We start from the raw sequence: 13,744 nt of genomic DNA on the forward strand, positions 1-13,744 counted from the left end.
TGTTGTGAACATGAGGCTTAGAGATTTCACAAGTTACTTTCCCAGCCCTGTTGTGTTTGCTTCTAGTGCTAAATATTGATGGGGAAAAAATGACCTTGCAGGTGCACTTTAGCTCAGCTTAGCTCTGTCATATTTCCGCTTCAGGAGATTCCCTAACATATAGAGCTCCTTATATTTCAGGACCGCTACTTTGGTCCCTATGCTAGTCTTAAGACCTAAAACATCATGACCACCCCACATATGAAGTGAATAGCTTTGACTTTCTCATAAGAATCACGTCTCACAGTCTGGGATATAATAGATGGTAAGCTAACATTCAGTATTCTTGGCTAACATGTTGAATACAGAAGAATTGAACAGTAAAGATATGAATAACTTCTGAATGACTGATATGGGGCAGGTCGTTATGATCAGATGATTGGAGGAGAGCATCTCAGAAACGACAAGGCTTGTGAGGTGTTCATGGTTAATCATGGTGGGAACCTACTGAGAGAGGTTCTAGGAGGGAAATTGGCACAAATGCTAGATAAATTTGGTGGTGATCATGAGTAATGTCATGGCAGTTCATGCATCAGATTTGTCGGTTCAATACTTCCCTCAGATGCTCGCCGCATATTTGACAAGGCTGTAGTACTTGACTCCAGGGCTAGGACTTGTCACATTTTTGTGTGACCCGGACTCAGACTTGAGACATGCATGACTCATACTTGCAATTGGACTTGATAGTTTTTTGTGATGGTTTCTGACACTGTGATTTGTAATCTTGAAAAGACATCTGACGTCTGCATTACGCATTAACAGTTCATTTTAAAATGTGGAAATCTACTAAATGTATCTACCAATGCTTGTTAGGGGTGGTGGGAGAAATCAATTCAGCTGCAAATTAACTCTTTGAAGTGATACATACAGCTTCTCATTGTGGCAAAAAAATCGACATCCTTCTACGTAATGCATGATACTGTGCGCAGGTAGATTTGGTGCTATCAGAAACGACAGCATTGTGTTCCCCGGAAACCACCTTCACTTGCTCCGCACATCTAATCTGTACTCGTCCCACACTCACCAACTTCTGCAATTTCTAGATGTACTGGATAGATCACCTGGAAATGTGAAAGTTAATAAATATGTTTATACCTGAATTTTCTGGGTCTTTCTCGTAATATATAGGTCTGAAAGTATACTTATTCATTCATTGCACATTCCATTAAAATGGCTATTTCCAGAATTTGCAGTCTTTCCACACCATGTGGTTACTTGTATTTCTTTGTGTATGTTTTAAGGTCCATATTTGAAAATGTCATTTATATTATTTGTAATTATATGTCTTTAAATATTTGTATTTTAATTTCTCTTTTGCACTATGAACAAAACTTTCTGTCACATAACAGCAAGAACTGTAGCAGATACACTATTTTTTTTGGTGCACATGATGTAACTCATTTATTTTTAGTTGACCCTTTTAACCAAAAAGGCTTACACTAGAGAGAATTTGTGTGTTTCCTGGGATTTGAACCCTTGACCTATGTTGTTAGCATAATTCTCTTTCTGCTGAGGTTCAGGAGAGCTGTTGATGCAATACTAAATTGTGCTTTAGTTTAATGTGCATATGAAATACTCAGTTGACCTCACCATTGCACAGCCAGGAAATACCAGACAAATAACATTGCAGATTGGTTGAAAACAGACACAGCATTTTTTGTTATTAAATTTGGGGTGATCATGCAATATATGGTTCGGGTACAAACTAATCCTCATGTTTATCAAGATACATGACATGTTCCTTTTGCACAATAAAAAAAAATTGAACAAAAAATGTACATTATTTTCAGTATATACGCAGGATTAGCTACAGTCAACAAGAAGATATTTACAAATTTTAATATTTAAATTTTGGTTCTTACCAAATACCAATGCCATATACCAATTCCTTGCCCACAAAACAAGGAATATTAGTGAAGAAGCTGTTTTATCTTGCCTGATTTGCTGTACTAATATTTTGAATAGTTAAATGTGGTTAAACAGTCTACCCACGGGCACACACACAGTTGCATGAAGTTTGGTTTCTGAGTGCACATTAAAGGCATTTATCCATTGACTCTGGAGCACTTTGTGTGATAAATTTTGCTGAATGAAAATATTACAATGCAAAGGACATATTATCACTACCTTATGTATACCTTGTAAGTCTGCCTTACACACTCCGTTCCAATTTTATTGCCCTGTGTTGGTCTGATCCAGTTTACATTTTTAGGTTTTAATTAGTTGAAGTTTGCTGACCATACGGTGCCTTTGCAAAATCTGTCAAATGTTTTTTTTTTTTTTTTTTTTTTTTTTGAGTTATCTCAAGTAAAACATCCGTGGTGAAGGACCAGTACTAAATTTTAATTCCCCAAAGTCTGGGGAATACAATTTTCCATAGTGGCATTTTTATTTTAGTGGGCAGAAACAAGGGTATCTGACACTAAAAGAGCTTCTATGCTATCTTTTTTTTATTAAATGGAATATAGAACATTTAAGCTCTACCCCTTTTGATGATGTGTTCAACAGAAACCAAGTAATTTTAGGAACTTTCAGTGCTTCTGTGCTTAGCACTGCAATGGTATCGTAAGAATTCATCGTATCGAAATCCTTCTGAATCACCCCTGTTTTATTTGTGACTGTTTGTTTGGGGTTCTGTGTGATAAAACGCTGCAATCTGAACTGGTTTTAAATAAATATCCCTTGCAGAATGTGTTGCTCCCCCACTCCATGCTCCAGTAAGTACATGGGGATTTTAATTGAACTCCCCTGAGCCATGCAGATGGCATAAGCAGTCATTTATTTTACCGCAGTGTTTAACCCACAGTTAAACTAGCCTCATTAGTGATGCAGTATGGGCACATAGGGCCGACTCCCTTGCCTTTATTTTTATTTTTTCTCCTTCAACAATTGCTTGTGGAGAAAATAAGAGGATATCAGCAACCCTTTAAAATGTTTTGATGTCTATAAAATGCTATGAAAGTTTCCTCCAGAGTCTGGGAAATGGAGTCAGCCAACAGTAATTACATTCCCCAGAATTCATTGCTGCACCCAGACCGTATGGTGTAAGCCAATTGGAGCTGCTGATTCGGTTTTGTGCAGTGGAGGAGCCTCATGTAAATGGATATGTGATGCAGTTAGGAAAGGCTGCAGGATTTTCAAATTGAGAGAGAGCTGCTTCTCATTGCATTAGTGGTGGGCAATGATGCCACGCCGGATTCCACACACAATTTGATGGAGACTAGGCAAACTTTGTGGCCGCCAAGCACAAAAGGAAGCTCCTGGCCTAAGGGCATGAGACAGCAGGTGGGGTCCTGAAGGGTCAGCCAAAGCTACATGTCTCCTGTTTCCCTTGAGCTGTATTACGAGGCCATGTTGAATGTATCGTATTTCTGGCAGAGTTACAGATCACCTGCACTCCTGTAATTAATGTGTATGGTTTAGAGTGATCATTTTACTAGGGAAAAGATGCAGGGATCATTATAAGTTAACTCTGTTCGTCATTAATTTTTTTTGGCATTATTTCAGTTATGGAAATAATGTTTTTTTATCTCATCCCATGTCCCAAGAGCACCCTAAAGAATAACTGAAATTCAGCAGACATTTATTTAAACTTAGTCTTGTTGTGTTGTGTCCAATTGAAATGTTCTTGTCCTCAAAGTGAAATTTCTCAGGCATCTCCCTGCTTTATAAAGAGCCACCTTCTGGTCATGTGAGGTGACCAGGACACTGGACCTTTCAGTGAAAGAAAAGGTCAAACAAGAAATTGAAAAAATGTTCAAACTGACTCTAATAGATGTCCTTTGATATTTAGGTCAGCTTCACCTCTTTATATCCTTTCTATATAACATGCTGTCCACCTTCTTTCTTGTGATGGTACAGAAGGCTGCTTGATTGTAATTTTAATCCTCTGTTGCGTATGGTTCTGTATGTCCCAAATTATAAAATGGTATTATTTTCTTGTTTACTGCTTGCACTATGAGTGCAGTGTTTGCACTTTGTCCTATTTTGCACAATATGTTTGTCTACAGTTTATGTACCTTCCTGTTATATGTACCAGAATTTTGCACCGAGATCAATGAAGTTCATCTTAGAAAATCTGGGCAGCTGGGGTGTGGGTATAATAGAGCTGTTCATCCGTATGGTTTGAGAGGGGGGTGATTTTTCTGGCCACCAGACTCTGACCCTCGGCTCAGTGTGCCAAGAGCACTATGCGTCTGTTTATCCATCAATCTGTGCCACTCACCTGATGTCTGTGGGAAGTTGAAGGAGCAGGCAGTATGGGGTAATGTAATGGAAATCTGTGTCCCCAGGGGGACAGGAATGAAATGCTGAACGGCTGGTGAATTATCCAGCTTGGCCCCCTGCGTCATGACAGCCATGCTGCTGTCAGGAGTCTCCGCACTGAGGTGCCATGTGTCGAGGAGGGAGGCAAGACTGTATGTGCCAGTTCACGGTGTGCCATATTTAGGGCTCATTTTTGTCATTCCGGGTAATGTCTTAATGAACTCAGGCTATCAGAAGTGGCTAAGCATATGTCGGTGCTCATCTTCATAAAACCGCATTAATTCAGCATACTCATAATATAAATTGAACCCCTTTTAATGGCTCAGAGTACTATGTTTGAATGGTTGCCGAGCTGAATCCTAGATTGATTGAGTGCTGCGCATTCTTTGTTTTGAGGCAAAACATTTGGCCAGAGTGCGCTTTCTCTTTCAGTCCAGCACCCAGGTCTGTACTGCCTCGTTTCTGATTCTGCTGCAGGCCCAACACAGCAGTGTCGCTGAAAAGGAGACTGCCATTCCCTTAATCCCTTTCAGCCCCCCCTCTCTCCCATCCCAGTCTTCTACACACCCTACTTTCATTGTCCACATTTTTTAAAAATGCCGAAGTGCAATACTCGCCATTGTTGCTGAACCTTTCTTTTTTGTTCCTCTCTGCAGGCAGCCTACCATATGAATTCAAGGTGGTTATCGCGGGGAACCACGAGCTGACATTCGACAAGGACTTCATGGCTGAGCTGGTCAAGCAGGATTACTACCGCTTTCCCTCAGTTTCCAAATTGAAACCAGAGGACTTTGACAATGTCCAGTCACTCCTTACGAACTGTATATATCTTCAGGACTCTGATGTGACGGTGAAGGGATTCCGCATATACGGGACGCCCTGGTAAGGACGTGTCATTGTCAGTGTCATTTGTGTGCCCAAAAGCACACAGCTGCTTTAAATTCAGTTGTTTGCATGAAAACCTGCATAAATCTGCATTTAATGTTTTACCACGTTCTGTTTTCAAGTACAATTCCACAGTTTTTAGTTATTGTCACAGTTGTTGAATTACATTGAGAACATTAAGCAGCTGCGTTGCTATGTAACACATGGTTGGCAGCAGTATAAATGCTGTCTTCTTCAGATGCTCACGTTCTTGGTTATTACACGCCCGTCACATTCGCATGGAACTGGGCTGAGTAGCAGGTGTATTTGAATGAAGTTCTTCTCTGGGAGTGCTGTCTTTGTGAATGCGGTGAGGTGCAGGTGTTGGGAATGTCATCTGGGTGAAAGCGGTGAGGTGCAGGTGTTGTGTCACATGGGGGGGGGGGGTCTTTGGTTGCACTGAGGAGGGACAAAGGAGCTTTTGCTTTTTTCACTGGTGGTGCAGGTTGCAGTCCTTTGCTCACTGCCATAGCCTCTCTGCTCCTTTCCCAGGCCATCATGAGTCAATCTGACAGCAACAGAGAAACAGGAAACATGGGAAATCTGAGAGGCCCTTTGCCCCAGAAAGAAGGATGCCCCCTGTGAGCCGTTATTCTGATAGTTGTTAAATGTATGTTGTGACACTAGGGTGGGCCTTTTTGAATGGGAGGGATTGCCCTACCTCTGGTCAGCCCCTCTCCTTACCAGATGGTCCAGTTCAGGTGCTGCCTGGGTGGTCAGGTGTTGGAGGATAGCATCCTGTAGACAGGTTTGCCTCAGAAACGTATCACAGGGAGCATGCTGTAAAGAGTGAAGGTTTTTTTTTTAAGTTTTTTTTTTTTTTTTGGTGATTAAATCAAGCACTCTACTACCAGCTGAAATAACATTAGATATATTTTGTTCTCAAAAAAAAGAAGCCTAAATGCATGACGGTGATATTAGCTGTTGGGCTCCGCTTGAGTAAAAGATACTGCATGTATGCGTCTGCTTGAATGGCATATGGTCAGACATTCATGTAGAAGCAGAGAACACCCCTCTCTCCAGTTAACTGGCATTGCAGTGCGTGTCATTTCTCCCATCTGAGAGTGGTGTGGTGTCATAAAGTGGTTTCTACAATTTTCCATGTCCAAGCACCTGTACATCCCATCATGTTTCATATGATGCTCCCTAATAAATGGGAGAACGAGGCGTTTCTGATGCTGGACCGGCCTGGAATCATGCATGGCTTCCCAGGGTGCTACGCCTCTCCTTCCTCAGGGCTTGGATGATGCTGTCACTCAAAAGAACTTGTTTTGAACTTTAATCATCATTGCTTATTTCATCACTGTAGTTATTTCAGGGTGGAAGTTCCCGGTCAGAGTCTTGAAGCTCTCTTAAACCTTCACCCGTCTGTGCATTCCTTCTTTTCAGCTGCTTTAGGCTGTGTTGACTCCCACTTTAGTACATACAGGAATTATTTGCAGAAGTAATCTTATTTCTCTCTTTTTGTTGACTTTGCAGTTTTGGATACTTGTGGCAAAAAGGGCTGTCATCTAGGTTTTGCTGTTCCTGTCAGAATACATGCAGCCTGTGCATCAGTGAAATGCAGACAGGATCGTAGGCACAGGACCACTGTGGGGGTGGGCAGTTTCCGGGCTCACAGACGGGAGACAGACGTTCAGCCTGGCAGATGCCTAGGGTCAATGCACACGTGCATCATTTGATTAGTGGGGTCAGATGGTCACATGCCTACAGTGCCTGGCCAGAGTACACCATATGGTATGCAGACAAGTTTCAGTTCAGCCTGTCCCACTTGAGTTGGGGTGGGGGTGTTCTCACCTGGGGGTAGCAAGCTGTTTTGTCAATGCACCTTAGCTGTCACACATCCTTGTCTGAATGTGTGGCTTGCCAGTAAAATATTAAAGTCAAGCATGACAGACAGACTGTTTCAGTAGAAGTTTAAAAGCAGCCCCAACCAAGCCTGTTAGGCCATGTCCTTCTCGGGTATGTTTTATGGCAGAGTGCATGCATTGCTGAGTATGGGCCCTGGAGGGTTCCAGCTCTGGAAGCCTCGCCGTGAATGAGGGTAAAATCATTTCGATTTTTGGGTTTCTTCCTGAATGTAAATATCGGAACTAGATGTCTCCACATGCCGCTGGTCTGTGAGAGCGTAACGTTAGAGAGCTGGCATTTCCCCTTCCCTCACCTGTGCCTGGTGGGGAAGATACTATGATCACAAAGGTGGTTCTTCCAGGGAAAGGCTCAGCCGTTGCACTGCGGTTGTGCTCGCCCCTGCAAATTCCCCAAATTTTCAAATCTTGACTGCATGATTTCTGGTTGTGGGGCACTGTGTGGCTCAGTGGGCTAAGCCTCTGTGCCTGTGATCAGAAGGTCGCCAGTTTGAGCCTCGGCAGAATAGTCACGTCTTTGTTGTGTCTTTGAGCAGGACCTGTAACCCTCCTCCCTTACCCCCAAATGCTCCAGGGACACCAGACAAATGGTCTGACCTCACATCACTCTCACCTGGGGGGGTAGGGCAGTACGCCATTGTGTCTGAATTCAACGTGGACCTCACCACAAAGGAATTCCCAACCATGCAGGCTACAAGTGTGGATTCTGTTTCTCTGAAACTTGGAAGCTCTCCGAGAGGCTAATTATAGCTCACTTAAACCATCTAACTCCTTTCATTTATTTAGATATTTGTTGGCAAGGAGTTACCCTTGCAGCAGTTTTCTTCCCTCATGTTTCCTTCAGGGCAGTGAGATGGGTCGACCCATTCATTCTAATGATTAATCCATTTTTCAGTGCCAACCACCTCACTCCCTGGAGGAACCCCCGTGATAATTCAGATTTTATCGTAAATTTTTATTTATTTTTATTTCTTTTCGATGATCAGTTAGTATCACCCGTCACAATGTTTGAAAATACAGGTGCACAGGTACAACATGGTATTTTATGAAATCAGCCTAATTTCATGCAAAAAAACAAGCTTAATTTCATGCAAAAAGCACTTCAAGGAATGCTCTGTGGATTTTGCAGAAGGAAGGGGGGCAGGCTCGGGAAAAGTCCCGTTCTCTCTTTCAGGAAGTGGCCATAATTAAGACACATCCTGGTTCCTTTTTGGGGGCAGGGAACTGGCCCAGCCTTGACCTTAGTATTGCCCACAGGGATAGGCTGCACACAGCAGACCACTGTTCCCCCTTGGCCCAGTAGAAAGCACAAACCAACCCAGCTCACATACACTCAGGGCTGCTGCCAGGCAACTCATCCACCAAGGTTATGATATCCTGTTTTCTTTTGTCTCAACGCTGGTCTTTTACTCAAACTTTTGTATTCTGTGAATGTTATATCAGGCTTTACCAGGCATTAGTGTTGTTGAAGGTATCGAAAGTACTGAAAGTATCCATTCTCTCATGTATAAAATCTTTCATGGAATCCATTTTACTGCCTGCACTTCCAATTTGCTCTGCCTGAAGTTCATAGGCTGCCAATGCTCATGGCTAGACCTGAGTGCAGTGTTACACACTTGGTGTTAAAATGACTAATCCAGAAGTATCAGAGCTTTTACCACTGTACTTAATTGATAGAGTGCAACCAGGGTGACGTCTGGAAATACTTTGGCGTTGTGCCAAATTAAAATGGTAAACTGCAGAACATATGCAAGTTGTGCCTCTGCACAATACGGACAAAGCAAGCAAACACAGTTGAAGTAGAGACATGACATGCATGTTTTTCGGTGGTTAAAGCATTTTTTTGTAGTAAAAAAAAAGGTAAATATTTCTGCATTATGACAATTGTCTACAGTTATTTTTACCTGTGGGCTGTGTTCAACTCCATATGATCTTGTGAGGTCATGGCAATTAATGTTGATACAAGCCATGTAAAAGTAATGAATATCTGTTCTGGATTATATTGTAGTAATCATATAAAGTAACATCTAATTTTTAATAATGTTTACTGCTTATGAATATCTCTGAGTGAAATTAGTGTGATTACAATGGCTACTGTTGTACTTGTGCTTTGACTGACAAGACATTGCAAAAGTGTTTTTAGATATAGTGACATGACTAGGTTGTAAAGTTTTTACTGCAAACAAAATTGCGCCTAAAATAATTTGCATTATAGGTTGTGATCAAATTTCAAGACCAATCACCCCAAAATCATGGCAGTGCTACACAAGTGATGGCAAAGTGATTCCCCATTTCATCATGTCAGCATAATTATTTTTCTAGTCTTTCCCAAATTTTGCAGGCACCTCAAATGGGTGAAGGACTGGATGTGTTAAAATTTTGAGACAAATTGCATCAAAATTGAATCACCGCTACATACTAACAGCAAAGTGAAGGATGAGATGATCAGAATCTATTTATCATTATTTACTCTACTTACCCTATTTGATATTTGATGCATCTCATTTACCACTTCACCTAAAAATTTCAAATGATTTCAATCCAAAATTGTAACTGCAATGACTGAGGGCAGTAAAACTGCCATTGCTATCAAAGGGCAGCCCATAGACAAAATGGAGTCTGCAGCTGCCATCTTATATACATGGATCTACCATCTAACTTATTCCATGGCGAATAATTGTAAAACTGAGTAGAGATTATTTTCAGAATATTCTGCAATAAAGTTTATACAGTGCTACCTTGGTTTGCGAGCATAATTTGTTCCGGAAACATGTTTGTAATCCAAAGCACTCGTATATCAAAGCGAATTTTCCCATAAGAAATAATGAAAACTCGGATGTTTCCACCACTCAAAAATGTTCATATAAAAGTAATTAATACAAAATATTAAGTAAAAGTACATCAAACAAATTAACCTGCACTTTACCTTTGAAAAGAATCATGGATGGTGTGAGGGAGATGAGAGAGAGGAGAGGAGGAGGGTTATTTTGTAGGACGATTTTCACTATAACTAGCGGAATCACTGCTATCTGGTTCACTGGAATCTTTCTTTTTGTACGACCTTAACAAGGAGCCTATCCAATGACAGATACTTTTGCCTCCTTTTCGATCGCGCAGGAATTTGGAATTTGCATTGTTGTTAAACATAGCCATCACTCACACTGCTACAGCCTTATTCAGGTGGTGCTTTTCTACTAAATTTTAACTACATGAGTGAGGCATGCCAACAGACCGAGCATGAGAAATGATTCCCCACAATCCTGCAGCAAGAGAGCGAGAAGAACCATCGGCTCTATTGTGATCACGTGATGCTTGGCAGACAAAGCGTATATGTAATACTCGTATTGCAAGACCCTGCTCGTTTATCAAGTTTAAAGTTTTATTTATTTTTTGCTCATCTTGCAAAACACTCACAAACCAAGTTACTCGCAATCCAAGGATTTACTGAATTGAATTTCGGTCACTAGCCTCCCTATTTGGCAAATCCTATCTGCAGTGTGGTAGCCGGTTGGTAATATGTATTGTGGGGAATTTCAGGAAATTTATTGTGGAAGAATTTATTCATGCTGCTTTTTTGTAGATGTGGGGAGAGTCTGTAAGCTATGCTTGTAATAATATTATGTTTTAGGATGCAGTGTTGCCATTTGGCGAAGTTTATCACACAGAGTGCTACAGGATGGCTGGGTAAATGCACTCAGACCCCAGCTTCGCTTTCAACTCTCTCCCTGTCCATCACTCTCTCTCTGTGTCTGTGTTTGAAAAGGAGACTGATTAACCACATTTAAAATGTGACTATAGCCATCAGGCAAGAAAAGTGACTTATTTGGTAATATTCCTTGTTTTGTGGTCAAGGAAGTGGCATACTCTATGTGATAGAGCTAAGAGTTAAAAATACTTTGATTTAAAAATTCTGTTCTGGTTAACTGTAGATAATCCTTTATTCTGCACATGAGAAAGCTCATTTTAAGTTTTTTTTTTTTTTTTTTTTTTTTTGCATCGTCCAGTATTGCCCCCCAGATTGAAAATTAAAATGCTAAAGTGCAGCTTAGTACTGTATCAGCAGTTTTTCTTTAGCATGACAGATGCCCCATATTGAGAAGCAAAATGCTTAGGGATGATATAGTAGTGTCAACAATTCTACAGCTCAAAAGAGAGTACATCATGCCAACAACCAAGAGGGTCCCACAAGGCACGCATAAATTGTACCTCTTCCCTATATTGAAAGCGTCAGTTAAATATTAATGAATTACATGTGTTTCGTCCACACACAAGAAAATTTGATGGCAAAGCAAAACCTTTCTTTTAACACTACTAGGAGCTAGATATTTCTCCATGGTTTCTCTAAGTACAGTGCCCCGATCCGAACTCACAAAAAACATGGTAACGATTAACAGTCAGCAAAGAGGATTTTAAAAACATGATCCGGTCGCTTGACAAGCGGTGTATAATACCGTCAAGGACCTATTTTTCACACATCCCCATCCCGGAGCTGTACAAGGCGGAACACGGTGGTACAATATTATTAAGCTACAACGGATTTGTGGTCTAGCCGGACAACGGAGCCCTACGTAAGCCTGATTGTCCACTTTATTTTTTTAAATCCTAATATCGCAATATATATCGCAGAAAGAATAAATATTGCAGTGTGATTTTCCCCAATATCGTGCAGCCCTAGTATCTTTGACTTATGTCACAGAAAATTTAGCAAAAGAGAAATAAAAATAATATAAATATTTAAACATATAAAGTAAATAAGATTGGAGGGGAAAGTGTTCAAGTTGTAATATAAGTGGAATGTGCAATAAATGAGCAAGAATACTTCTAAAACCTACATATCACAACAAGGACTCAGAGCATTCAGGTAAAACATGTTTTAACTTTATTTCCAGACGATCCATCCAGTTCTAGAAATTGTATGGGTTGGTGAGTGAGGGACGAGTTCCGCTTAGAGAACAAATCGAGAACCCAAAAAAAATATGCACATTTTAGGGATTTTGTGTGCTGGATTTAGTGTTCTGTTAATTTTTGTGCATGGTTTAATGCATTGTAACCATGGGGAAATAAATTTTTTTTAATGACCATGGCCCCTCCAGGGCTCCAAATACACCATTTTCCTTTCTTACAGTTCTTTTTGTTGTCTCACTGTAAATGTAGGTTATGCTGATAATAAGGAATACATAGAACAGAAATATTTTAATGTATAGTGAATATAAATAATAAAGGTGCCATTTTAAGACATGAACATTAACATATAAAGAGAAATACCAGTAACCATCTATTTCAATGGGGAAGATTGTACAAATTGGCATATATAGTAAGTGGTAGGTGCGATAAATCAATTTCTGTGGTTTCAGTGTTACAACAAGGACTCGACATTCGGGAAGAACACATTAATTAGCTTTCACATTTCCAGGTGATCCATTCAGTACTAATAGAAATTCTACAAGTTGATGGGTGACACAAGTGACAGTTTTCCATGCGATACAATGCTGTAGTTTCGACAGCCCACTTTTCTATTTAAAATAGGCTGTTGTGATACATTCATTAGTATCTGTCCTGTTGGTGGTTGGATCAAAAGTAATATGGACAAGCATGACAGATGGCACAGGGTGCTGAGGTTTGCAGCACCTCTGGCCTGGGAGAGTGAATCTGCAGGAGCAGTACTACTGCAGAACCAGCCGCACCTTCTCATCAGGTGCTTTGCAAGTTGGCTGCAATTTGAGAATTCCTGTCTTCATTGGGCACTGGCCCTCCCCCCACGCAGATCCACTAGCGTAGCATGCCTGCTCTGGCACAGATGCACATCCTATAATGTTTACTGTACTGACTTGGTCAATTTTTCTGATGATGCTGCATGAATATTTCTGTCCATCCAATAAACCAGCACAATGACACCAGTCTCCTGGATCATTTGTACCCCCCCCCCCCCCCCCCAACAGTAATGTGGAAGTCTCAGCCATTGCTTGTATGGTCGTCAAGCTCATTTAACACACAATCTTTTGCGTACCAATCCCCACCCCCCCCTCCCCCTTATTCCCTGCCAGCAAATTGAAGGATGTATGGCGCCAGGTTCTTGGAAACTTAAATCTACAGGCTGCTTTGCTGATTCTTGTCGCTTTTGTTAAACCTGCTTTAGCTTTGCACATGGGTGATGTTCATCAATCTCAGTCACAGAGAGCAGGGGCTGACCCTGCCAGGAGGCAGTAGTGGTTCTGTTCTTTCAACAGTTCCCATATTCCAGCTATTGATACAGGATTTTACAAACTTGTATTTATACAGACTTCAAGGAACGTCCAGGTATCTGCAAAGTATTCTTCTCAGCCTGGACGAATGCTTCTCACAGCCTGCCTCTCTCTGTGTTCTACTGTGTGTGTGTGTGTGTGTGTGTGTGTGTGTGTGTGTGTGTGTGTGTGTGTGTGTGTGTGTGTGTGTGTGTGTGTGTTACAGCAGTATTTACAGCCCGCCCTGACTTCCACATACTCTCTGTCTGCCACACCCCACCAGGTCACATATCTGTTTTAAATGGTGGATTTTGTGCATTTTGTTCATTTGCTCCTTTGAAACACAGAGTGCTGGCTCTGTGCATGTTTGTCACCTTGCTGCACCTCCTTATCAGGGCATGTTGCCATGGGAACTTGAGCTAACTA

The 13,744-nt window shown here is 41.2% G+C and overlaps 1 protein-coding gene and 1 non-coding gene across 2 annotated transcripts in view; both read left to right on the forward strand.

Moving 5' to 3' along the window:
* Positions 1-13,744, forward strand: part of mpped2a (metallophosphoesterase domain containing 2a) — a 51,223-nt gene that overhangs the window by 12,156 nt on the left and 25,323 nt on the right. The window contains exon 4 of the mRNA XM_048969693.1: positions 4,962-5,187. Coding sequence (XP_048825650.1) covers positions 4,962-5,187 — 226 coding nt within the window. The remainder of the gene's footprint in view (positions 1-4,961; positions 5,188-13,744) is intronic.
* Positions 7,392-7,561, forward strand: LOC125704330 (U1 spliceosomal RNA). The gene has a single exon (XR_007381096.1). It is a non-coding gene; the product is annotated as a U1 spliceosomal RNA (small nuclear RNA).

This window comes from Brienomyrus brachyistius, chromosome 11 (genome assembly GCF_023856365.1).
Source record: "Brienomyrus brachyistius isolate T26 chromosome 11, BBRACH_0.4, whole genome shotgun sequence".
Classification (NCBI taxonomy): domain Eukaryota; kingdom Metazoa; phylum Chordata; class Actinopteri; order Osteoglossiformes; family Mormyridae; genus Brienomyrus; species Brienomyrus brachyistius.